At 47.4% G+C, this 25,736-nt stretch overlaps 2 protein-coding genes across 2 annotated transcripts; both read right to left on the bottom strand.

The window, feature by feature from the left end:
• On the bottom strand, nt 1-4,836 carry LOC149364369 (mite group 2 allergen-like Ixo r 2). Its single transcript, XM_089568673.1, has 4 exons — nt 4,758-4,836; nt 3,152-3,256; nt 1,337-1,509; nt 1-81 (listed from the first exon to the last, which is right to left on the bottom strand). Exons 1-4 carry the CDS (start codon nt 4,834-4,836, stop codon nt 1-3), a joined length of 438 nt encoding a protein of 145 aa, XP_089424799.1.
• A 7,496-nt stretch (nt 4,837-12,332) lies between these two features.
• On the bottom strand, nt 12,333-25,584 carry LOC149364370 (mite group 2 allergen-like Ixo r 2). Its single transcript, XM_089570096.1, has 4 exons — nt 25,061-25,584; nt 23,576-23,680; nt 22,170-22,342; nt 12,333-12,430 (listed from the first exon to the last, which is right to left on the bottom strand). The coding sequence occupies exons 1-4, from the start codon at nt 25,137-25,139 to the stop codon at nt 12,350-12,352; spliced, it is 438 nt and encodes a 145-aa protein (XP_089426222.1). The 5' UTR covers nt 25,140-25,584; the 3' UTR covers nt 12,333-12,349.
• Between the last annotated feature and the right edge of the window lie 152 nt (nt 25,585-25,736).

Consider the following 25,736-nt stretch of genomic DNA (forward strand, 5'->3'; position numbering starts at 1 on the left):
TTATTCAATGGTGAGATAAGACCGGACGCAGACGCTCGAGCCTTCATCACCATATATCTGGAACGTAACGGTGGTTGTCATCTGCAGGAACAAGAGGCAAAAATATAGCTGTGGTCGGAGAAAGTCAATGTCATCATCGGCATTGCGTTGGTCATTTCAAACTCCAAATTAAGCACGAAGTGATGCACGCATTCAAACCCGGGCCATTGAATGGGCTACACAGATCGCTGTCAGCCTTGGGCTGATAGCCACCTAACACGGATCTTCTCCATTTGCATTTTCTGACGAAATAAATAATTTGAAGTACACTACGGAATTGCGTAGCCTGTTTGTAGCATTGCAATGTTGCATTAGGGTGATAACTGAAGGAACCGTTTCGACAGCTTTAATGAGTGGGCACTACTCGTAACGATGTTCGAAGGTGACAACAATTCTTGATCCATGAACGGCTTGGCTGTTATTCGCTATTCTTTCTCCGGCACAGTGATTAGCCAGCGCGTGGCTTTCGGCTAATTATCGACATTTTTTTACTTGAATGGCTTCGTACAATCGGTTTTATGGTAATCTTAAATGTTTGTCACCCCTTTTATCTTTCGTTTTACTGGAATGTATCGCTGCCGAAGCTAACTTGGAGTTCATCTTCGCCTTCTCCTTCGCCTTCTACTGATTTTTCAAGGATTAACGATTGCTTTTTTTTTTTTTTACCTCAGCAGTGTACGGTAGAAGCAAAGGAACGTAGATGCATTTTGACACTTTTCTATGCATCTATGGTTCCATGCTTGCCTCTTTCCACATATGCTTCCTATAGGCTGAATGGAAAACGAAGCGTAAAAGGACCTTTGATTTGGACCGTACTCTATAACAATCCATTTCATTTGGCCATGATTTCATTGTAACGAAAAAAGCAGCAGGTATGAAAACAAGCGGTTAATAACAGGCAGAGCTAGTCTATTCGCGGCCCCGCCTCTGAACACACTCGTGAACACAGACCACGCAGCGTCAATTCGACGCATAGACCGCAGCCAGTTTCTTTGCAGAGACTGGACTAGCAGCGATAAAGTACGTCAGGCTTATCAAATACGCCGTTGTGCTCCCTGACGTGTGGATACCGGCCAGTGCGACATGGGCTCGAGTAGCTTTCATGCGAGTAACTGGAATCGCGGGCATGTTGGTGTCACTACCGGCGTGACGTCAGCTCTACCGGCCAACGCCAATGGGAACAACGACCAATGGCTGAGGACCAAATGGAGTGGGAAGGAAATTGATCTTTACAGAATACGGCCCCCGATCACCTCTTTGAGAGAAAGGGCCGTGTTCAATGCGTGTACCAACTTACCCGGGGTGCAGAGGAGGGGACCGTCACACTGATGGAGCCGCCGTACTTCTCGCCCTTAGCGATGGGGCACTGCAGAACGCTCTTGCACAGGTCCCGTTGGACGCCCGGGATCTTAATTGGTATGATCCACAGTTTCATCTTGCCGTACAGCCAAGCGGTTGTGGTGTCCTGGTCTGCAATAGCAGCAAGGAGGGTTGAAGGAAGGGAGACTCACATTACAAAGTTCAGGTTCAACCAATACAAAAACACTTCACCTACAGGAGCACCTAGTGATGCAGTGTTGTTGAGTTATATTCTCATAAACAAAAAGGGATCGTAATTTATTTTGCTATGAATTAACCAACCGCATTTAGCAAGTACATGTAACGCGCTTTTTTAATTTCCTAAAGTGATTGGTCAAGGTTTAATGAAAAGCTGCTTCAGCCAAACGAAATGTGCATAACGTGAAGATCATGAGGCTAGAGCTAGGATCCTGTTATCACTGAGTTGTTACTTTGCCTTATTGTTATTTTTTTTGTTCTTTTCACGCAGTCTTGGGAGGTCTGCAGCTCAGGAGTGCGGCATTATGTGGCTCATATTTCGTTCAGCTGAAAACGAGTCCTACCAGCAACGAGAAACCCAGCAGACTTTTCACGCGGCTCTGTTCTGCGCCGGAAAGGCCGGAAGTAGTGCGAATATGAACATAGTAATGCGGAAAAGCTTTTGAAGTTTGCTAGAATCAGTTCTTCGATTCCGTTTGCCTTGATTTATTGTATGTATAATTGTGTTTATCGTATATATAAGTATGTATATGTGTGTATTATGTGTATCTATGTATACATTTTTTCTGTGCGCTGTTGTCTGCTGTGCTCGTGGCGCCAGGGGCCTAGTCAGGCGGGCATAGTCTCGCCTTTCGCTCCGGCGCCATGACAATCTTGTATTGTCAGAATTTAATAAACTTCAAACTTCATAGGTGAAAATTTGTGTAGTGTGCCTTGGCGGTTCAAACGATCATTGTGATTAGTGTGTCCACGGCCAAGAGAGAGAGAGAGAGAAATAAAGAGGAAGAGGGAAGGAAGGGACATTAACCAGAAGGCTGTTCTGGTTGGCTACCCTGCACTGAAGAAGATGCTAATGCTCAATGTCATGCACGGATACACAGCCAGCGGCTGTATTTTTCTGTGACAATGTATACATGTATAGGTCGCCATGTGTGCACGTCGGTTCATGTTTTCGGTATTATACCCGCTCATTTTATATATTTATGCTATTGCCAGCTTTTCCACGCACAAGGCGCGGCTCAACGAGTGCGCTTCGTCAGGAAGAAACCAGGTCCTCATATCTCGTCACCTTAAAATTTGTGTAGTAAATAGCACAGCATGCCTCAGGAAGTAGCAAAGAAACTATAACCAGCTCCAAAGAACCGAAATTTTAAATATTGAAAAACTGTAAGTTACTGCTATGAAAATATGAGAGGTAATGGTCCATTGTTAACCCTGCGTAGCAAAATCTTTTTTTTTTTTAGTTTTTCAATCGCTCGCATCGAGCAGCTAAGACTACCATAGAAAACCAATGGGGAATGCTTTTGACGATAGCAAAAACGTTACTAGCAAAAAAATGCACGCCCTCCAAAGGAAGATCTGCGGGTATATTGATTGCTATAGCGAAATCTTACAATATATGAAAATATTGCGTTCATAAACTAGTTACCGTTCAAAAATGGTTTTGCCCAAAACGTTTGGTATGTTTATTGGCGTTCATGGTCAATAACAAAAATGTTTTCTTTGTTGCCGATTTCTGAAGGTTCAGTTATTCTCGCTTATGGGGAAAACTTACCGGATATAATTGAAAAGTGGACCTTGCTTTTCTCGCCCCGCTTGAGGACGCAGGGATCGGAGTCGCATGGCTCAATCTGGACCGAAACAACTTCAGCAGTGCTTCCTGCAAGTGAAATGGGACAGAAGTGTTTTCAAATGCTCTGGATAGTGGGAAAAAACGCAGTAAAAATGCTAGATCAGCATAGTCTGCTGCTGAGAAAGGGAGAAAGTTGAGGAAGAGCGGCACCACTGGCGTGTATCTCGTGGGTTTACGAATGCACGTTATTTATGCCACTCGCTTTTTGTTACTTACACCAAACATTATATTTCGAATGAAAGCGCCTACTTCACGACTGGAAACCATTTTATTATATTGACTGCGGCACTTGCATGGTTTTTATCATACTAATAAAACCTTTTCTACTTCACTTATCCCGGGTTCTAAATTTCCAGATTTTTACAAAAAGCGACAACAAAAAATCTTCACCCTAAATTTCCTTTAAACATAACGTGGAAATTAAGCACCAGATGAAGTTTAAGTTTTCTCTGAGCTAGAAAAATACACTCATTACCAAGAACGTCACGTGCGTCAAGCGGTTCATGAAAGGGATGTTATTCGACGAGGCAAAATCATTTAAGAAACGACCTCTCCCAGGTTTGTTCAATGAAAGCGCTGCATGGTATGAATGACATTAAATAATATCCAGAGTGCGGTTGATTGTGAAGGAGTCAGGGGAGGGGGTGGGAGGGGGTTGTGACTACGTGGTTCGTAAATAAAAACTTTGGACGTAATTTTTTGCTTGCATCGTATTTAACATTTGGTATGTATCAAAAGCCACCATGGATGTAAAATATGCAATATTAAGTGTGACTAGGCTTAACACTGGACTTGCAATATAGGTAATGTGTTTTGGGCAGAATAGGTGGTAAGCAGAACAACTAACGTCGGTTTTCTCGGGGCAGCCCAGTTGATAGTACCAGGGAAGTGGATACGTAGATGTGGACGGATTAATTCCAGATGGGGAAATATTATGAAATTATGTGGCATAAAGAAGCAGCAGAGTTCTCGCAAGATGCGATTAGTTGAAGTTCAGTGGGTGAGGATTTTGCCTGGCAGTGGATGTAAGCTGGTTGACGATGATATATCTGCCAAAAATGATTGTACTTTTACTTATACAGAGTAGACATGGCCTCGACATGTTTTGTTGGATAAAGTTAATTTCCTAATGTATATCCATGTCAGATACAGGGGTGAGCTTGTCTATGTTGCAACCTCTACTGTTATCAACGTCTTATTGCATATCCTCTCACTGGTCACCACACAAGCACTGACAAGACGCAGTAATCAGTGAGAAGAGAGTAGTTTTGTATATTTTAACCTTTGAAAGTTCAAGTTAAAAGGCTAGTAAACTAATGGCGTGAAATCGATGGTCAATAAATGAAATGTGTCTGACTTCTCGTTGCCTGAGAACATTGCGATGGTCTCAAGGTGGTAGATCCACAAGTCGCTTTTCTACCTACGCAACTACTTCCAAACACCTGGAATCCCGTGAACATGCAGTGACATGCTTTTGCAACACTCAGGCTTTGGTCATAGCCAAGAAATAAAGCAACTAAAGGCTTACCGCAGTCCCAGAAGTTGAGATCTCCTCGCTGAGCGGACGCCACGCCTACAAATAGGACGAGAAGCACGCAGCGGAACATAGCGGCCATGGAACGGGAGCAGCGGTCCCCTACACTAATGTAAGCTCACAGGGAAGCTCCGGACAGCGCCGTGTCTTGTGATGCGGCTGTAGGCATGGTCTTATATAGTGCAGTAGTAGAAGCAAGTGCTCACGTTCGAATCCCTATGCTTCACCCATCTTCCCTTTCCCACCGTTGAGAGCCTTTTGTTCGTTTTTATAAATAAAGTTGTTCCTCCTCCTCCTCCTGCTCCCTACGTCAACATTAGGGTTGACATCGGACAAAGCTGAGGACAGTTTCCAATCACTATATTTATCTCTGTCTGCACTGCACACCTTTTTCGGGCCGTAAATGATGGTAGGAGCAAAGTTTCGTTAGTTCGTGAAAGCTTATCACTTCATTGGGCTCCGTAAATGAGAGATGTGAGACAATTACTGTACCATTTCACCATGTCCTCGAAAGCCAGATTTCATTTTTCCGCAAAGGACCTCTTGTGCAGAGAACTTCCTTGTCGTCCTAATCAGGGCGCTATCAGGCCGAGTACGCAGCCAGGACTTTTTCTTTCTCGGGAAGGGGTAGGGGGGTGGGGGGGGGGGGGGGGGGAGGTCTTGTGATGAGCTCAGCTTAACTTTGTAGGGGCCTCCTCAGCCCTCTTTTAGATACCAGGTTGAAGTAGCAGGTTGAACTAGGTTGAAGTAGCTGTACATTTCATTTCTTTTTTATCGAGAAGCTTGGTGAACAACTCGCCCACTAGTCAATGCTTTTGAATCATGGTGAAAGCGAAACAGTGGGTGTTAACTGGGCTCTTGGTAACAACTTGGTATCATTCAAGCAAGGCTCTACACGTATCCAAATCCACCTGTTATCTTCCTCGAAAGCAGGCGCCTTGCAATGAGTATTTCCCGCTCTGCATTCAATAGTTGTCGCTATCGTACAAAAGCACCGGGTGCTCAGCTCCATAAATTGTTGCCCAGTCCAACGCAAGGTAGTTTTGTTTCGTGTACAAATTACAACAAAATGAGTGAGAGGAAATAAGAGTGATTTTGTTTATGTCGGCTGTAAGAACTATAAGAGACATATGAATAAATGGGTGGATTATTTGGAAGAAAAGGTTAGTAAGGAAGGTTTGACGTCCCAATGCTGCGTGGTGTACTAGGGACCCCGTAGTGAAGGCAACTGCGTTAGTTTAGATCACCTTTACATGTCGCTTCATGGAAATGTGTGAAATGCGGCTGTGATTCGATCCCGCGGCCATGGGCTCACCAGCCGAACGTTTCATCTACAGAGCCACCGCAACAGCAAATAAGGAAAAAAAAGAGTTTCAGGATGTAGGAATGTAAAATGTTATCTGTCCAACAATAGCTTCAGCTATGTGATCAAACAAAAATAATAAATACCGTAGCATTTAATCACATAGACACCTTTGTCGTCACAGACTGGAGCTCTGAACCTTGTCCTGTTTGTGCGCTGAAAATTTCTGTAGACAATGAGAACCCTAATTCAGATAGCTGTATTGCAACCTCGGTCTTGGCATTGTGACATGTCTGAAACAATGAGCAATTTAAGATTATGCGTAGAATTATCGCTTTATCAGCCGGGTCTTCCTCTCCTCCAGTCGTTCTGCACGCTCAGCTTGATTGAAGCCTGGAAAATAAAGAATATTCTTCCTCGCATTTTGCTCTGCTGGAGCTCACACAAGTTTGAAACTCTGATAGAAGAAACAAACTTCAGTGAAGTCGTTTAACTGCGTACATATATACGACTCCTTTACATAGGACCTCTAACGTCGTTGCTGTGGCTGTATGAAAAGCGCTTCAAGAATATTTCAACTCTGTCCTGCTCCCCGCTATGAACGCTGTCGTTCTCCTATGCCTCTTAAGTGTGAAAGCCTACAATTTTATCCCGCTAGCACTAAGGCTTTCAATCTCGGAGAAAAATGACGGGAGGTTTAGCTTGGGGCTAATCATGAATTATCGTGCGCTAGCATGGTTGGCCCTGGTTTTGCATGGTTTATCTTGAGTTTCTATAGTCTTACTTGATTTGAACTGGCTTACCTTGGTAGACATAGTGCTTTCGTGATATTGCATCATTTTAGACTTGTAATGAAGTAGAATTGGTCATTCTCTACATTCATAGATCCATGGTAGTCCTCATACCACTCCTGGCGCAGTAGCGCAGTGGTTATGATGATGATGATAAGTATTTAATATTTGCAGAGAGGTTGACAGGGAAGCAGCCTCTTGTGGGCCGCTTCCCTTACAATACAAGGTGCAGTCCCTTATTCAGGGACCCCATTGGTCTGAACCGCCACACGAGCTCGCTGAACCAGGGCTTGTTGGGCTGTTAGGTCCAGGCAGCCGAGCAGGGCCGCCTCCCAGTCCTCTCAGTAGGGTAATGGGTTAGGGGTGGAAGCGGTTAAGCGACGCGCCACCACCCTGCCATGCCAGGTGCTGCCATCGGTAGGGTTTGGGAGACCCAGATTGCTCTTACTGAAGAACCTCTAGCAAATAATCCCTAACTGAACTGCCACCTGCCCCGGTGGGCATTTCGCTCACAATCCGGTTGGCAGGTTGCGATGACGTCACAAGGTCACGTCGTGTAGGTGGCCCACCTGCCACCCAGGAGGTTGGCACCCCGCTCTTCCAGGTCGCGGAGAGCTCACAGAGACCAACAGACAAAGCGACAACGGTGGGAAGTTGCCACCCGCTAGAAGCAGGCTTGAGGCAGATAGACAACGGTTCTTTGACCTCATGATTGGCGCATGATAGGCTCAGTCACCTACGTTCCATAAAACTCAGCACAAAAAACTGCTTTTCGGCGGAGTGGAAGCCTTTATTTTTAAGATCTTTAAGGTCTTCATCTTGAAGGAAGAATGAATACACGCCGAATCATTTAAAGGCTATAGAGAGTTTGCCCGAACGCTGGCGACGCTATGCATTCTGGGTAGTCCGCCAACTTGGCGCCATAGGCAGAAGTAGACGCAGCCACCACACGTGCAACACAGCCAAGTTTATACGGCCGTGTAGTGCGTGCAAACGGTGCTGGCGTGAGGGCGGTGCTGTTGTGTCATGAGCTTTAACAGCCGAACCAAAAGCAAAGCGCAGAAACTAAAGAGAGTATGGACAGACTGCGGGCTCTTCAGGATACCGAAGATACGCCAGCACTAGTGAGAAAAAACAAACCAGCTCTCAAGGCGACGCCTACGCGAATGGCTCTCACGGATTAACAGACGCGAGATCGACGCAAGCCTGGACAAGTACAAAGTCTGTTCATGCCACTTCGTGTCATGTGCGTAAACGATTTGCGACATATGAAGAGTTTGATAGTCGATTTGTTTACTGCAGCCCCTACGTTCTACGCTTCACAAGGCAGTTACCTGGCGATGCGTATACGTACTTTTTGAGCCCCTTGCACCTCGAATGTATACTTAAAAATTGAGAATTGCTGCCCACACTGAACATCTTTGGTTACGCGCAGAAATTTCCTAGATCAACCGTCGAAACTTTTCGACGATTACAACCCCGAAAATCCCCAAATCAGACGCGCTATCATTGTTGCAAAGCACGATCCCATCGCTGGCCAGCAGCCAGTGTTAGTGCTGTCTATAAACGATGGTTTTGAGGTGCGTGCAAGCCGTACTCTACATAAAACAGCAAGGTAGCAACATGCAAGCAAGCTTCGCCGTTGCCGTCCATGCAGATACAGTGTGTAGAGGAAATGTCGCCGTCGCTTTCGCGAGAGCCTATACGCACACGAGCTGCTTGTTCGACTTTGCGAGTGGTTCACCTGGGCTTAAATCACAAAGGCAACATAAGGAATTTGTATCTCAGTCAATAGTATCCTTGCCTGTGTTTTGAGGATCACGATCTCAGCTGTGATCGTTTTCATGCATGGCTTGCACACGCATCCGCTGGTGAGAATGCCATGACCTTCCAAATCTTCCTCTTCCTTAAGTTGCTGTTGAGTAACAAAACTAGTTCTCCGAACTAGAAATTCATGACTGCGGACGACGTCGACGGGCGGCCACGTGTCCATATCCACAGTGATCCATAGTGCAGTCGTCAGCACGTATTGTGAATGGGTCCACGCTGCACTGCTTTGCCGTTTCCTCGTAGCGCGCCCGACCTTTTGTGCACAGCTGCACACAACAATCGGGAACAGAAACTGCTGACATCTTCCATGCACGTCGGGTTGGCACACGAGCAACCCTGTGTTTGTTTGGTTGACTGTCGAAGACGACGCGGCTCTCGGTCAGTTCACTGCATCCTGCCTGTGCGTCGTCGACTGCTTTCTAGGACGGCAAAATGGCGGATTACCCAGAATGCATAGCGCCGCCGGCGTTCGTGCAAGCTCCCTATATCGCTTTGGCTGCTATGCACAAGGCCACGGATTTGAATGCCGACTGTGCTTAACCATTTAGAAGCAGGCGGATTGCAAAAAAAATAGAGCACAGCATGGTTATGAGCCAAATAACTTGCGTTAGCCCTAGTTACGGCGGACACTTAAGGTCCGTATGTGCTGTGAAGGCGAAAGCATCCTTTGATATAAAGGCCTTTACACTAAAGGCCTTAGCCATACAGGCCTTTGACCTAAAGGCGTTCACCATAAAGGACTTCGGCACAAAGGCCTTCTACCTAAAGGTCTTTACACAGAAGACATTTGCCATGGAAGCCATCCCCCTAAAGGCCTTTACCATGAAATCTATTGACCTAAAGGTCTTTGTATTGAAGGCATTTATCCCTCATGTTTAACCGCTACTCTGCGTTGCATGTCATTTTCATCAACCGCCATCCACTCGCAATGGATCCAAACACACCGCTGTCGCAGTGCCTTCTTAAGTTGGGTTAAGCGGCCCCGAAATTTTTTAATGCGCTACCACTGAGGTCCCCAATCACATATTTCGCAGATCTTTGCCTGAAGCCTGACCTTGGAACCCTGGCCTCGAACCGAAAGCGAAATGAAACGCGACGTGCTGGTGCACATACATCGCATTTCGCGAAGTGAGCTAATCGGCTGCATTTTTTTTACATCATAATTAATGGCCTGAAGCCAAATTAAACAGCGTCTCCAGAAGACTCTGTTCTCAGAGCCACCGTCCCGTCCTGCTCGTCCCTTTAGTATTTAGGCTGCTCAGCGATAATGGCCTTCATTCATCTTGTGCAAACCGCAGAGCTCAGATGCTCTCAGCCGACAGCATCAACAGATCGCCTATGATGTACCCCTCTCCCACGACGACCGTTACCCTGAAGGCTAGAAAATGTAATCCATTTGTTTTTGCACATCACATATCCTTAAATGTCACGCCATTTTTCGGCATTGAGGTAAATATCCTCACAGCGCTTCCTTCAACTGCACGCCTGGAACGTTCGTCTTCAGTGCAAGGCGGGGGCCGTCGTCTTGAACGCATCGCGCTCATTGTAAAAATTCAGGGGGGCACTTGTGCTGTAAGGCGAAAGCCCTTAGCGCGGTGTTGCTGCTTGTGCACTGATGTGGGGTTAAGGTGTTAATTAAGTACACAATTGTTTCTGAATCTTAAGTGCTGGAGACACTGGAGGGCGTTTGGGAGGCATCCGTCTGATTCGACGCATTTCTGCAAACACTCTCCAGCGCCCTAGACAAGGAGAACTACATATGAGTTGGCAGTAAGTAGCGTAGCATATTCATATGCTGACGATCTTGCATTTTTCTGCATTGACAAGCCGCACCATTGATGATGTGTTGTCCACAATAGATCGATTCGGCATCGTTTCTGGTGCTCAAGTGAATCGCTTCAAAAATTCTGGCCTATGGTTTCGTTCATGGGGTACAACTCCGCCCCTGTACGCTGGAATAGAATGGTCCTGTGTGCCTCCTAAATATCTTTGAGTTCCACTTCATGCCTACAAATCAAGCGCGCATTACTGGAGAGAGCGAGTTCCGGCTGCTGAGCGTTATGCTCAAATTTTTGTACCTCATCGGCTTTCAATTTTTGGTCGAGCCCAGGCTTGCAACACCTATCTGGCAACAAGGATTTATTACGTACTGCAGGTCCTTCACTGCGCCAGACATCACATACAGCGTTTCCATCGTATATTTGCGACGTTTATTTGGTCTTCCAAATTTGAGCCCATGCGGCGTGATAACCTTTTCAGGCCTGTTTGTGCAGGAGGACTGGGCCTAGAGCACCTGTATGTGAGACAGTTGGTCGCCCGTTTCTTCTTTTTTCGTGATTGTTCCCATCCGATTATTAGAGCATTCTTGCAGGTTAACTTCATGACTCTACTTCCGAACTTAGTATTTTGTTTCAATTTTACTGAACGCTTCCGTTTACTAGGCTTTATGCAGGAAGCTTATGCCTCCGTGCGCTTTTTGACAGTTCGGTTTTCAAATGAGTAGGTACTTATATTCTGTTTCGCGCAAAAATCTGTACAGGGATGTGATATCGACGCTCTTCCCGCCCCGACTGTATCGTTCTGTCTACTTTGGGCTCATGAGTCATGATGTTTTAAAGCGAATGCGGAAAATGCCAATTTCTCCTTGCACCAAAACATTTTTCTATAAGTTACACCCCGAAACTCTACCTGTCAACACGCGGCTCGATAGGAAAAACATTTTTGTTTCTTCTGTAAACTGTCGCTTGTGCAATGTACCTGAAACAATTGAACATTGTTTTATGGACTGCAAAGACGCGATTTTGTTTTGGGATGTGTTGCAGAGGACGCTGCAGAAAGATTTCCTCCTAAATTCCTACAGTGCGCGCTACCTTATTGTTTCCCAAACTGACTCGAAGCCCTATGATATGATTCTTCTGATTGGACTCCATAGCCTTTGGAAAACGTGCATGCAATACCGCAACGTTGAACCTGTTGTTTCGCCCAGAATTCATTTTAGCAGAATTTTGCTGCAGGTAACAGACATTTACAAAGAAGTGGACATTTTACCGGACTGGTTTCCTCTCCTGATGCGCTGTATATCCTTATCGGCCTTTTAGTTCTAATATATTTACTATCATGTTTGTGCCACGTAGTGTCTACCTAGGTGTTCTGTAAATAGTTTTTTTTGCGTGTCTGTATACACACACACATGTATATATATCCTTTCTGTACAAAACCATGTAAATAAATACCATGAAAGAAAGAAATAAAAAAAGGAAGTAGCGTGGCCTTAGCACGCTCGGCTGCGGAACGGAAGCATGGTGGTTCGAATTCCATCGTGCACAAAGATTTTTTTTTCTGGTCTGACTAGAAAAAGCGAAAAAGTTAATTCCTGTTATTTCGCTTCCAGTTTGCACCTTCGAGGAATCCCAATTAGCAGTGCTCTTTTATGTGCATGGTTTATTTATTTGAAATAAGGGCTGCATGTACGAGGCGTTTATTGCCTCCGAGACATCTCTATTTGGTGAGAACACTTGGATATGACATCTGAGATGAGACAGCACAAAGTGAGAAAAATAAGAAAGGAGGTGTGTGCCCAGTGCGACCACCTCACAGCTTGATCTTCTCTTCACTCCTTTGTAATACTTAGAGAGCCGCACGAAGTAACTGAGCATCCACGTTTATTTAATGATGACATTCGCCCTGACGCAAACGCTCGAGCCTTCGTCTCCGGATATCTTGAACTCAACGGCTGTTTTCATCTGTGGAAAAAAAAAAGATGAAAGTAAATTGCGATATTCTCAAGAAAATAGCTTATGTCTGTATAGACCTGGGTCATGCGGATTGTTGTGTAGTGCCAAGGATGCATTCATTCCTGAAGCATTGAGTGAGCATTTTTTGAGTCGGCGACGCAGTGACGGAAGGCATAGTTTTCTTTTAGGAAAATTTCCCAAGCTCTACTCTAATGCACTCTGCCTATTTTCTCCCAATAGAAGCAACAGAAAGAGTGCCTCTTCGCCCAGCAGCGGTTATCGCTCTTACAAGGAGAATCTTAATGCCCCTGAGGGCTTCGAGGCGTTGGTGGCTCTAACACACGAAACGCCCCGAAAATGAAAATCGCCTTGAATCTGTTCTAAAAAGAGTAAGTTTAAAAGACCGTCTAAGAGGGTTCTTGGTCTTTTGAATCGTGAGCCGATTAGTTTTTATATATATCGCTTTTTCTAGAACATTTCACAAGTGCTGAATTAATGCTGCTTTGTTAACACCAATATTACTTTATTGTGTGCCCGATTTTTTACCTCTTTATTTTTTGCACTTAGCAAATGTGTAGTTTATTGTGCGCTTTTCCTGCGTTAATCTTTGATGAGATTGGCAGTATTGTTAAATAAATTGTAGCAGGATTTCCGGGGAAAGTAACTTAGCGACAGCTAGCCAAAATGCCGGTCCGAGCTTCGGTCATCCAGCCAGCGATCTCGCGCCGCGCGCTAGCGGAGCGGCGGCCGCCGCTGCTCATCTTCCTCTTTACAATTACCCCCGGGCTGAAGGCGAAGCCATCCTGGCGAGTCAGGGAGACGACAACACACACGGGTCATAGTACGGCTTCAGGCGTGACACATGAACAGTCTCGCGGTTGCGTCGGCGTTGATCTGTGGAGGGTGTCACCGGGTCGACAATGTAGTTGACCGGGGAAGTGCGCTCTACGATGCGGTAAGGTCCGTGGTACTTGGGGAGAAGTTTGGAGGAAAGGCCAGGGGAGGTAGACGGCACGTGAAGCCAGACGAGAGAGCCGGGTAGAAAACTGTCATCAGTGTGGCTTGTGTCGAAACGGAATTTTTGACGCCCCTGCTCGCCGGATGTTAACGACCGAGCGAGCTGACGGCACTCCTCGGCATGCTTGGACGCCTCCGAAATAGTGTTGCACTCAGACACGTCGGGCCGGTAAGGAAGTACTGTGTCGAGTGGTGAGGAAGGTTCTCGCCCGTAGAGGAGAAAAAACGGCGAGAAGCCGGTGGTGGTCTGCGTGGCGGTGTTGTAGGCGTAGGTGATGAACGGCAGGATCCGGTCCCAGTCGGAGTGGTCGGAAGACACGTACATCGACAGCATATCGCCCAAGGTGCGGTTAAACCGTTCCGTCAAACCGTTAGTCTGAGGATGGTAGGCCGTGGCGGTATGGTGAGTGATCTTACACTGTTTGAGAAGAGATTCCACGACCTCGGACAGAAAGACGCGCCCACGGTCGCTCAGCAGTTCCCGGGGCGCTCCATGGCGAAGAATGAAGTGATGCAAGATGAAAGAGGCAACGTGTGGTGCCGTAGCAGCAGGAAGAGCCGCGGTTTCGGCGTAACGCGTGAGGTGGTCGACGGCTACAATAACCCAGCGGTTGCCAGCAGCAGTGTAAGGAAGGGGGCCGTAGAGGTCAATCCCAACTCTGTCAAAAGGACGGGAAGGGCAAGGGAGAGGCTGCATCTGGCCGACTGAGTGGTGAGGAGCCGGCTTGCGACGTTGACAGTCAGGGCACGAGCGGACGTATTTGCGGACGTAGGTGGACATACCGCGCCAATAATAGCGGAGACGGAGTCGCGTGTATGTTTTAAAGGCGCCGGCATGAGCAGACTGCGGGTCGTTGTGAAACAGGGCGCAGAATGTCGACCGCAGATGGGCAGGGACGACAAGCAACCACTTCCTGCCGGTAGGGACGTAGTTGCGGCAGTACAATAGACCATCACGAATGGCGAAGTGAGCAGCCTGGCGGCGTAGGGCACGAGGCACGGGTGCCGCCGAGGAATTTGAGAGAAAACTTTCAAGCGAAGATATCCAGGGGTCCTTATTTTGCTCGCTGCCCATGGTATCTGTTGAAAACGACAGCGAAGCGCAAACCGGTTGGCGAGTGGCAGACAACGTCTGGCGGCAGTGGAGAGCGGGACAATGCGTCGGCGTCGTTATGTTTTCGGCCGGAGCGATAGATGACACGGATATCATACTCCTGTAGGCGTAGGGCCCAGCGAGCGAGGCGGCCTGTAGGGTCTTTCAAGGAGGCCAGCCAGCACAGGGAATGATGGTCCGTGACGATATCGAAAGGGCGGCCATAAACGTAAGGGCGAAACTTTCCGATCGCCCAAACAATCGCCAAGCATTCCTTCTCGGTTACTGAGTAGTTGGATTCCGGTTTTGTCAGTGCACGGCTCGCGTAGGCAACGACATACTCGGGAAATCCGGGTTTACGTTGCGTAAGGACAGCGTCGAGGCCAACGCCACTGGCATCGGTGTGAATTTCAGTGGGAGCAGTGGGGTCGAAGTGGCGTAAAATAGGAGGCGCTGTGAGCAGCCGACGTAAGGTGATGAAGGCGTCGTCGCAGTCAGGTGACCAATCGGACAGGTTATTGGCGCCCCGAAGAAGGTTCGTAAGTGGTGCGATGATAGAGGCGAAATTTCGGACGAACCGTCGGAAATAAGAACACAGGCCGAAAAAGCTGCGAAGTTCCTTCTGAGTCGACGGCTTGGGGAACTCAGCGACGGCACGAAGTTTGGCTGGGTCAGGAAGCACGCCATCCTTAGAGACGACGTGACCTAATATTGTCAGTTGGCGGGCGCCAAAGCGACACTTTTTGAGATTAAGTTGGAGCCCCGCGGCAGTTAAACATGTCAACACGTGCTCCAAGCGGTAAAGGTGCGTCTCAAAATCAGGCGCGAAGACGACAATGTCGTCTACGTAGCACAGGCACGTGGTCCACTTCAGGCCGCGTAAAATGGAGTCCATCATTCGCTCGAAAGTCGCTGGGGCATTACAAAGGCCGAAAGGCATGACGGTAAATTAGTACAGGCCATCTGGTGTAACAAAAGCCGTCTTGGCACGGTCAGCCTCCGCCACAGGGACCTGCCAATACCCCGAACGCAGGTGTCTAAAGAAGAAAAGAACTGCGCGCCTTGGAGGCAGTCAAGGGCGTCATCGATTAGCGGCAGCGGGTAAACGTATTTGCGGGTGATCTTGTTAAGCCGCCGATAATCGACGCAAAATCGTATTGTGCCATCTTTTTTCTTCACCAGAACCACAGGAGAGGCCCATGGACTACTGGATGGTTGAATGATGCCTCGCTGAAGCATGCCGTCCACCTGAGTGTTGATAATCTGGCGTTCGGCAGCCGAAACTCGGTACGGGCGTTGACGAAGCGGCAAGTGGGCTCCGGTGTCGATCTCATGGGTCACGGTAGACGTGCGGCCGAGTCGATTTTGAGCCACGTCGAAAGAAGAGCGAAACTGGTTCAGTAGGTGAAGTAGTCGGGCGCGTTGCGGTGTGGCAAGACTGGCGTCGACGGAATCGGCAAAGGCATCGTCTGCGGCCACAACGGGAGATGCGGGCAAAGTAAGAGAATTAGTCGCAAGAGAACATGATTCGGCGCATCGTTCGGGATCGAGCAAAGAGTCGACGGGCTGAATGTGGCCAAGGCATTCGCCACGGAGAAATATGCAGGGGCTCAAAAAAGGGTTCGAGACCGGGATGAGGCTGCAGCCGTCTTGAACAGTGAGCACAGCGAATGGCAGAGGCAGACCGTGTCGAGAGATGAAGACGTCGGATGGTGTAAAGACGACGGCGCCGTCAGATGCGGTGAGGCAGGAGACAGGGACAGGAACAGATGAGCACGGAGGAATCTCGACGTCGTCAGCCACAGACAGTTTGCCCCACGAAGATGACGTATCAGGCGAGGGAGCACTGCACGGAAGAAGTTCGAGCTCGGCACGAGCGCAGTCGATGAGGGTCTCATGTTGGGAAAGAAAGTCCCAACCTAAAATAATGTCATGCGAGCACGATGAGAGAACGACGAATTCAACAGTATATAAGGAACCGTGAATGATGACCCTGGCTGTGCAGGCGGCTAAAGGCGAGATTCGCTGCGCATTAGCTGTATGAAGCGAAAATCCGGATAACGGCGTCGTCACTTTGCGAAGTTTGCGGCACAGTTTCTCATTCATCACAGAAACAGCAGCGCCAGTATCAACAAGCGCCAAGGCGGTGTGGCCCTCCACAGAAACGTCGAGCACATTCGCTGGGGACAAACGAGGCCTTGAACTTGTCGCCGAATACGCAGTTCTTGCCTCGGGAACTGCGGCAACTAGTTTTCCTGGCGCATAGGGGAATGAGGACGCAGTGGCGAAACAGAACGGCGCCGCGGGGATGGCGAACGGCGGCGAGAATACGGGCGGCGATCGGAGGCATCAAGCTGTTCGGCAGCCGACGGACGTGGCGGGGGCTGTGGTGCCGCGTAGACGTAGGTCCTGGGGTCATCCACGGGTGGTGGCACACGGCGTCGGCACAGGCGCGCAACGTGGCCAGGGACACCACATGCATAGCAAATAGGACGGTTGTCACGGGTGCGCCAAGGGTTGACACGAGCAGGAGGTGGTCGGGTTGGAAAGGCAGGCGGCGGCGTCGGAGGATAACACGAGACAAACGGCGCGGCTCTTGGTTTTCGAACGGCGCCAGCGTATGTGAGCGGCGCTGCAGCGGGAACCGGCGGACGAACAGGTGGTAGCGCTTCGGTCACTTGCTCGCGAATCACCGTTTGTAGGGTCGGATCCAGGTTGGAGGGAGGCCCCTGCGCGCCGTGAAGAAGTGACAGCTGTCGAGCCACCTCCTCACGTACAAAGTCTTTTATCTGGTCAAGTAGCGGGCTGTGAGAGGTTGTCACAGCGAGCCTGGAAAGCGAGTCAGGCTGCACGGAGGGTGGTAGCACCGGAATGCGCTGCTTGCGGAGCTCATCGTAGCTCTGACACAGGTTGAATACTTCGGCAACGGTGGTAGGGTTCCGGGCGATAAGCATCTGAAATGCTTCCGTTTCGATGCCTTTCAGGACATGCTTAATCCGGTCCGCCTCGGTCATAGACGAGTCTATCCTTGAACAGAGGTTGATGACATCCTCGATATAACTCGTGAACGATTCTCCCTGCAGCTGGGCTCTCACTCGCAGGCGCTGTTCAGCGCGCAGCTTGCGTACTGCAGGGCGCCCAAAGATGTCAGAAAAGGCTCTTTTGAAGGCAGACCAGGTGGTAAAGTCTGCTTCATGGTTCCTGTGCCATAGGCTGGCCACGTCCGAGAGGTAAAACACCACGTTGTTCAATTTCATGGCGTCGTCCCACCGGTTGTGGCCGCTTATCCGCTCGTAGGAGGCAAGCCAATCCTCCACGTCGTGATCATCGGACCCGGTAAAAATGGCTGGGTCCCGCTGTCGGAGAGCGCCAGGGCAAACGACGGGCGTAGGCGAAAGGGAAGATGACTGGCTTGCGTCGGTGGACATGGCTGGAGCGATCGTTCTGCTGCGAAGCTCCAGGACGTTGGCCAAAGGCTGTACCCAGCACAGCTCCACCAAATTGTAGCAGGATTTCCGGGGAAAGTAACTTAGCGACAGCTAGCCAAAATGTCGGTCCGAGCTTCGGTCATCCAGCCAGCGATCTCGCGCCGCGCGCTAGCTGTTGTTGTTGTTGTAGCCTACGACAGAATGGCACATACCCACTCTGGGGGATCGGCCAAGAATCGGGTGGTAAAGGTTGGTATTCAGCTGTACGTAGTAAAGGCAAAAGGAAAGCACACGGGAGAGGTACACCGGGGGAGGCTACCACAAGAAGGGCACGGAGAGGATGAAAAAAAAATTAAAAACAAATAATAATAATAATAATTATATATATATATATATATATATATATATATATATATATATATATATATAAAGGAGTTTGGATTGGAGAGAGAGTGAAAAAGAGAAAAGAGAATAATTCGAAAAATAATGAAGCATAAAAAGAAAATACTGAAAGCTTTAGCAAGGTAGTCGATGAGATTCCAGCAAGAAATTTTGAACAGCGTCACAAACAGACCTGTGGCTGAACCCAAGTGTGGTGGCACCAAATGATAGCAAGTGTGGGCTGCTCAAACTAAGGCCAAGTTGCTGTAAGGGCAACTCCAGCAGTCTTCTTCTCAAAGAGGTGAAACGACGACAATGGAGCCAAAAATGATCGATAGATTCAGGCTCACGGCAAAATGCACAGAGGGGAGATAACGCCAAACCAGATCTGTGCAGATAGAAATTTAGAGGGGGGATGCGGCAGCGCAACCTCGTCAGAGATACTTCTAGCTGCCGAGATGGACAAATTTTCCTGCTCCAGGAATATTTAAGATGCTGATATTCCTCCGATGTTAAAAGTGTTGTGTCTTGCACGCTTAATAACGCTCGTCGCCGGAACCTAGATGCTGTGATATACGCTGTAGCCGGGATGATGGGCAACACAGGGCCGCCTAGGGAAGCCTTTGCAAGGTTATCCGCGATCTCATTGACAGTCACGCTGCTGTGGCCGGGTACCCATATCAAGTGAACAAGGCTCAAATGCGAAGGAAGAAGCGATAAAAAAGTGCTTAAAGTGGGACAGTCAACATGCGATGCGAGGGATGAACACAAAGATAAAGAATCGGTAATAACTGCCACTGCAGAAATAGACGGATCAAGCTTGCGCAGAGCAAGAACTACTGCCAGAAACTCAGCTTGAAAAATAGGGGTGAAATCCGGAAGGCGCAGCGAAAAGGAAAAGTCTAAACTCGGACAGTAAATTCCCACCCCTGCCTTTTCGTTGCACTGAGAGGCATCGGTTGCTATTGCAATATTTGTAGGTAGGGACCTTAAATGATCCTCTAATAGACCATTTAAAATACGGGGTGGTAAAAGTTTTGCGTTTTGAGGAAAAATGTTGTCGAAAACAATGTGGACAGAGGACCCACTGCTTAATGCTGGAAGGATGTTGTAAATCTGCACATTTAAAGGCTCAAGCAGCCTTTGCACGAACACAACCTGTGGGGTATGAAAACGAGGCCAGTGGACACCAAAAAAGGAGGTCGGCTGGCAACAGAAAATGCTATGCGCACGGTGAAAATGGGATTCAAAGATTTTGAGGAAAGTCTGCACAGTTAGAAAGTGAAATCGGGTTAACAGAGGAGGAATTCGGGCCTCGAGGTACAGCACATTTGTAGCCACGAATTTGGGGACGCCAAGGCACATCCGAAGCACCTCCCTCTCCAAAAGGATTAGAGGACGAAGTTTGTATGAAGCCGAGCCTGAAAATAACACAGAGCCAAATTCTAAAATTGGCCTAACATACAATACGTAAATCATTAGGAGCGTATCCCTGCGCATGCCGTACCTGTGACCACATAACCTCCGTAACATGCCTGCGGCACGAGTCCCTTTTACAGCAACATGGTCAATGTGAGGCCGCCAGGTGAGTTTGTCGTCATAAATGACTCTCAGGTGTTTTAGGGATTGAACTTGAGGAATTGGTTGAAATTTGCATGAAAGAGAGAGCACGACAGGATCCTGTAGAGGAAAAACAAGGACGGCACACTTGTTAACATTTAATGTGAGGTGTAAACTGCTCAACCAGACCTCAAGAGAACTCAAATATGATTGCAACTGATCATAGAGGGAATGTATATCAGGCGCAGCCGCAAAAAATGCTATGTCGTCCGCATAGACGTAAGTGCGAACATGTTGGTGGAGAGGAATGGAGCTCAGAAGAATATTGAACAGCACAGGCGAAAGGACAGCTCCTTGCGGAACACCTCTCGTCTGTTTGTACCTCTCGGATTTTACCCCATTATGGACACAGAAGAATTCCCTGTTATATAGAAACGCAGATATCCAAGCAACTAAATATTCCGGAAACTGGAGGGACTGTAACCTGTGTATTAGGATGGAATGCTCCACACTGTCATAAGCTTTAGAGACGTCGAGCGTAACCAAGGCAGCATACAGGCGTTGACGACGAGCAAGAAGAATACGACTCTCAAGATCTACATGTGCATGCCATATCGAACATCGCGGCCGGAAGCCGAGTTGACACGGGCTGAGAATAGTTCTGCGGTCCACAAAGGCAGAAACCCGCATAAGTAACACCCTTTCTAATAATTTTACCACGTTTGATGTTAGAGAAATAGGCCTAATATTTTCCAATTCATAGCCTCCACCCTGGTTTTTAAGTAAAGGGATCACCTTGGCCAGCTTACATTCAGAAGGGATCCAAGCGTGTTTGATAGAATAGTTGACCAGGTGTAACAAAGAGTTCGGAGCGGAGCGGCGGCCGCCGCTGCTCATCTTCCTCTTCACAAAATAAATGATAACGCTACCAAGGTGTACCATTTCTGCAGGAAGTACTCCCACATGGTAAACGCAAACGGCGCTAGTGCGGCAAATTCACGCAAGATTTGGAAATACCTCCCTAGTTAAAAAAAAAAAAGGGACACATGGTTTCTGTTTCCGGCAAGTACTCTTTTTTTTTGTGTGTGTGTGTGTGTTGGACAAAAGGGGTTTCACGTAGGTGAGCGATTCACGGTGGTTGGACGCACCCAGCTACCAAGTTCCTGGCATCGAATGCTAGCGCAACCTGCTTTGGTGAGTTTGCCTATTACGCGTACATAGCTAGCTGATAAAAATGCCGTCGGCGTAGTCGGCACCGCATGTCAGAAACAATCGGGGGCTGTGTAAAAAAAAACCGTATCATCGTAATTTGGGGTTCTAGTGATTCATTATTGATTGGTGTGTGACAGGCGATGACGAGTTAATAAGATCCTTGTAATTAATTGATTATTTAAACAAACGAAAAATGAAAAAATTGAAAAAGGGGAGTTCCAAGGTGTCAAAATGCTCTGAATGAAAAGCCAATGCTTGATGATGCTAATTAAGCCAATTCAGAGAGTGTAATTGGGCAATTAATTAATTTAAAAATACAAAGTGAAAAATGCGCTCAAAGGTGTCAAACTGCTCAGAGTGGAAAGCCTAAAACACAACGCTGTCGTGTCAGCTTAAGTGTCCTCTCCAATTTTGAAGCACTGGAATGCTTGCGGTCGCGTCACGACTATTTGCGAAATTTCCCGGCCATTTTCCTTACTTATATTTTTTTGTTTTCCTTGAAACTGAACATCCGCTCTCCCGCTACGTCACTGCCATGTTATGTGAGACACATTGGCGAACTTCGTCGTGTGCCTGAAGCCCTAGGGTTTAGGTTTTGATATACTCTAGGGCATTAATATTACTTTTTGAAAATGACAACCTGTTCACTTCTTCAAGTATAAAAAAAAATGTAAGATCTATAACGGCTACATTGCTTGTAAACTGGCGAACTCTTGAGGGGCCATTGTCTTGGCTATCATTCGCTATCGCTTCTTTCGCTTCGCTATCGCTTTGGCTACCGCCATTGGCTAAAGTTGTCGACCAGCATACGCTCGTCAGCCGATCAGTGACCACTTGCTCTCACTAATGGCTTAGCAAATCCGAGTCTATGGCAGTTTCAAGGAAACTGTCATGTAGTCATGTATTTCTATCATCCTGCTGCTACATACGGCAAGCAAGAGCCATCCCCCCCCCCCCCCCCCCCCACACACACACACACGGAGTATTTAAACATTCGCCTCGCACTGAATGCAATGCGAAAAGGAGCACAGCAGTTAAGCGCACAAAAAATACTTACAGGGATCACGTAGGAGGCGATGCTAAACCGCATAGCGCCTTCAGCCTGTTCGCCCTTGGAGATGGGGCAGTCAAAGACGCCCTTGCACAGATCCTGCGAAAATCCCGGGATTGGCATCCACATGAACCATGCTTTGAACTTGCCGGTCAGCCGTGCAGTTTTGGTGTCTTGGTCTGCAATAAGAACACCGCGAAGGGTTGAAGCAAGAAAAATTCGCAGCATTTCAGATACAACTGCTCTTTCTTGGTCACCCATAGATGCTCAGTGACACATTGAGTGAGAGCTATCTGCTTGTAGCAAAGAACTAATCCAGATATAGTTTTCCTGATCACTCACCCAACAGCGCTTTGCGAGCGCGTTTCGTATTTTTAATCTGCCAAAGCAGCTGGCCGCACTTCAGTGACGTGTATTACATCTCGATTTAATATACGGAGATAGATAAGCTCTACCAACACGTTTTCTGATGCTTTAGTTTCCTTTTAACGCGACAGCCTTAGGCTTCCCGTTCGATGTAAACCCAAGTTTCTGTGGGACGCTATAATTCTCGACTGTGGCGTCACAACCTCGTAGCGAATCAGGATTGGCGTTGATGTCAGAGCCCACATGGTGGTTTTTGGGGTCTGACAACGATCGCACAGAACAACAGCTATCGCGTCACTAAACAAGTCCTCATTGATTTGCAGTGTCATGCCACCAACATTACGTGGTGCCTCTGAAGAAAGAAAAGCGGTTGAAAAGAAAAATTGTCGAGCCGGCACTCAACCTTTGTGTCGTGAGCGGGTCACGCTACTCCACGAGCACTAAGGAACGTTCGTTTGTGTTGATGAAAGGGTGGTCTTGTGTGCCTTGTGGTAAAAAAAAAAAACTAAAAGAAAATCGCTATCGCGCTATTGCGCATTAAAGCTATCGCGATAACATACATATTTAATTCATATTCAAAAATTCAAACATCCGCACACTACTACAAGAGCGTCCAATTTCTAAGGATTTTGAAGTTCGCCTTTCGTATACCTCCACGCCAACAGTTTTTGATTATATTCTTTGCGTTTACTGGTAACACAAAAAACCCTTGCATTTGGTGTAGCCATTGTCTGTATTTGATGAAGGCATACTGCGCTGCTTTGCTTTTGTTAATGTTTTCCGTCCGTCCGTCCGTCCGTCCGTCCGTCCGTCCGTCCGTCCGTCCGTCCGTCCGTCCGTCCGTCCGTCCGTCCGTCCGTCCGTCCGTCCGTCCGTCTGTCTGAAGCTTTCTTTGCGGCAGGCGTCTGAAGCACCAAATGAAGCCACGCGTTTATATTGTAAGTGTTTATATTCTCCGTAATAATATCATCTCACTTCTCCATCCATTTCTTATGGTAGTCTGTAGGTGGCGAAATAAAGCAATGCTGCCGCTTAGGATCACTTACCGGATATTATTTTAAAGTGGACCTTGCTTGTCTCGCCCCGCGTGAGGACGCAAGGATCGGAGTCACATGGTTCAATTTGGATCGATGATACCTTAGCTTCGCTACCTGCAAGTGAAACACAAAAACATGGTAGCGCGAGTACTGAACAGTAAAATAAACTGTTCATTGAAGTGTCCCTCGTAGGTTGGCGAAAGCCCATTTTTCCTTTTCAGAGTTTTCTGTTACGTTGCAATCATATTTAAGTGAAAAGTCCAAGTGGCTATCTGAAGGCTGCTGCATGTTTTATGATGCTGACCACGACGGTTACGCAGTATGCAGTGATTATAATAAGCGTATACTCCTGTACTCTTACCTAAGGAGATACTTGTCGGCGCTCGACAAGATACTTGTATGCTCGATACTTGTATTGGAGATACTTGTATGCTCGAACGAAGGCTGAGAGGTAAAAATGCATGTCTGAGCTTCTCTTAGATGACAAATGATGATACAAGGATGCGTTAAACTTGCTGAAGAAATCACTCGCAATCTACCTTGAGTATAAAGCTGTTTTTCTGTAGTTACAAACTTAGAGTGCAATACTATTGTCAGTACTTGGGCCAGTTGAACCGTGTTAGAACTTCCGACTTTGAGATAACTCCACCTCGCACCGTAGGCTGCTTTTTTCAGAACGGTAGTATTAAGAGCAGGGGCCGAAACCTCTCTAAGAAATTAGCACTAAAAGAGGAAATATTTAGTAAGAGATAACTGTTCCACGCTTAAAGTGATCCGTCAAGGTGTAAATTACTACTCGCCATTCCTTGCTTATAACGGAGGCAATAATATAAATGTCCTGGTAGAGGACATTTCAAGGGCACAAAGTTTGCAGATATTAGCAAGCTTCGCATTACAATAAAAGTTCATTGGGGAAAAAAACGATGACTATTTGACTATTCGCGATACCGTTGAACTGAAATAATTCTTATTGGATTCTCGCAAGAACAACGTGGGCACTGTGACAGAGTTACTTTTAATTATTTTTATGTGAAAAAAGTGACCACATCCCCCCCCCCCCCCCCCAAAAAAAAAAAGAAGTAACATTTACTTAATTCACATTGGATCCTCAACGGTTAACATTGCGTTATTACATCATCTGGCTCAAACACACTGCGTGCTTGGCCGACGCACGACCATGCGCAAGTCATAGTAACCAATGATAAAAAAGGAAGTTTGTGCACCTCGGCTCGTGCAGTTGAGGTTGCACGGCAACAATAATGCGAGCTGCAAATAGGCTAGTAAATTGTCCGAGCGGAATCTGCGTTTTATAAATAAAATGCGCCGGGACTTTACTGTCCCGAGAACGCTGCGTTTGTCTTACGCTGGTACACTCACAAGTGCTTCTTTCGCAAATCGACTTGAAACTCGTGTGGAACTACGTGAGTATTCAAGGCCGGACTTTTACAACGCACACAGTGTTCGTAAGGAGGAGGCATACAACCAAAGACTTACCGCAGTCCCAAAAGGAGACGTCTTTTCTCTGACCACAGGCCAAGCCAACCAGGAGGGCAATTAGAGCGTATCGAATCATTGCAGCCAGACAAAGGAGATAACTGCTCCTCTACACTATAAGGTACGTTGGTACAACGTCACTGCCTGGCGATATGACTTCCCGTTACACGGCAATAGGCATGGTCTTAAATAGTGGAGATGTGGAACCCCGTGCTTCAATATTAGCCCCGGAACTGCACAGAGATTGTGAATGGCAAACTATGGTACTCGATTCTTATCACTTCTATGTGTATGCTCGAAGGTAATTGTTCTGCAGTGGGCTTCGAAAGTGAAGCAATGCATGTGGTGCCACCTGATCTGTTGGCTGAGTGCCCAGTGGCTCTAGGAACACGCGGTCTTTGTTGCGATATGCCAATTGTTTCTCCGCACGTCATTGTCATCACCGTTATCCTTTATTACACGTTTGTGCTGCCCCGTAAGGCGAGGAGAAAGGAGGAAGGAAGATCGGGGGGAGGGGGAAGGGGGGGGGGGGGGGGGGGGGCAGACAAAGAACTGTAATTACTCTATTGGTGACGTTGGGGCTGACTTGCACATAATCTGTTAAAAGTAAAAATTTTATTTGAAATGTGAAATGTCGAATATACTAGACTAGAGGTAGCACTTTTTTGTTAGTCAT

The sequence above is a fragment of the Amblyomma mixtum genome, chromosome 2 (genome assembly GCF_055824585.1).
Source record: "Amblyomma mixtum isolate Tamu chromosome 2, ASM5582458v1, whole genome shotgun sequence".
In the NCBI taxonomy this organism is placed as follows: domain Eukaryota; kingdom Metazoa; phylum Arthropoda; class Arachnida; order Ixodida; family Ixodidae; genus Amblyomma; species Amblyomma mixtum.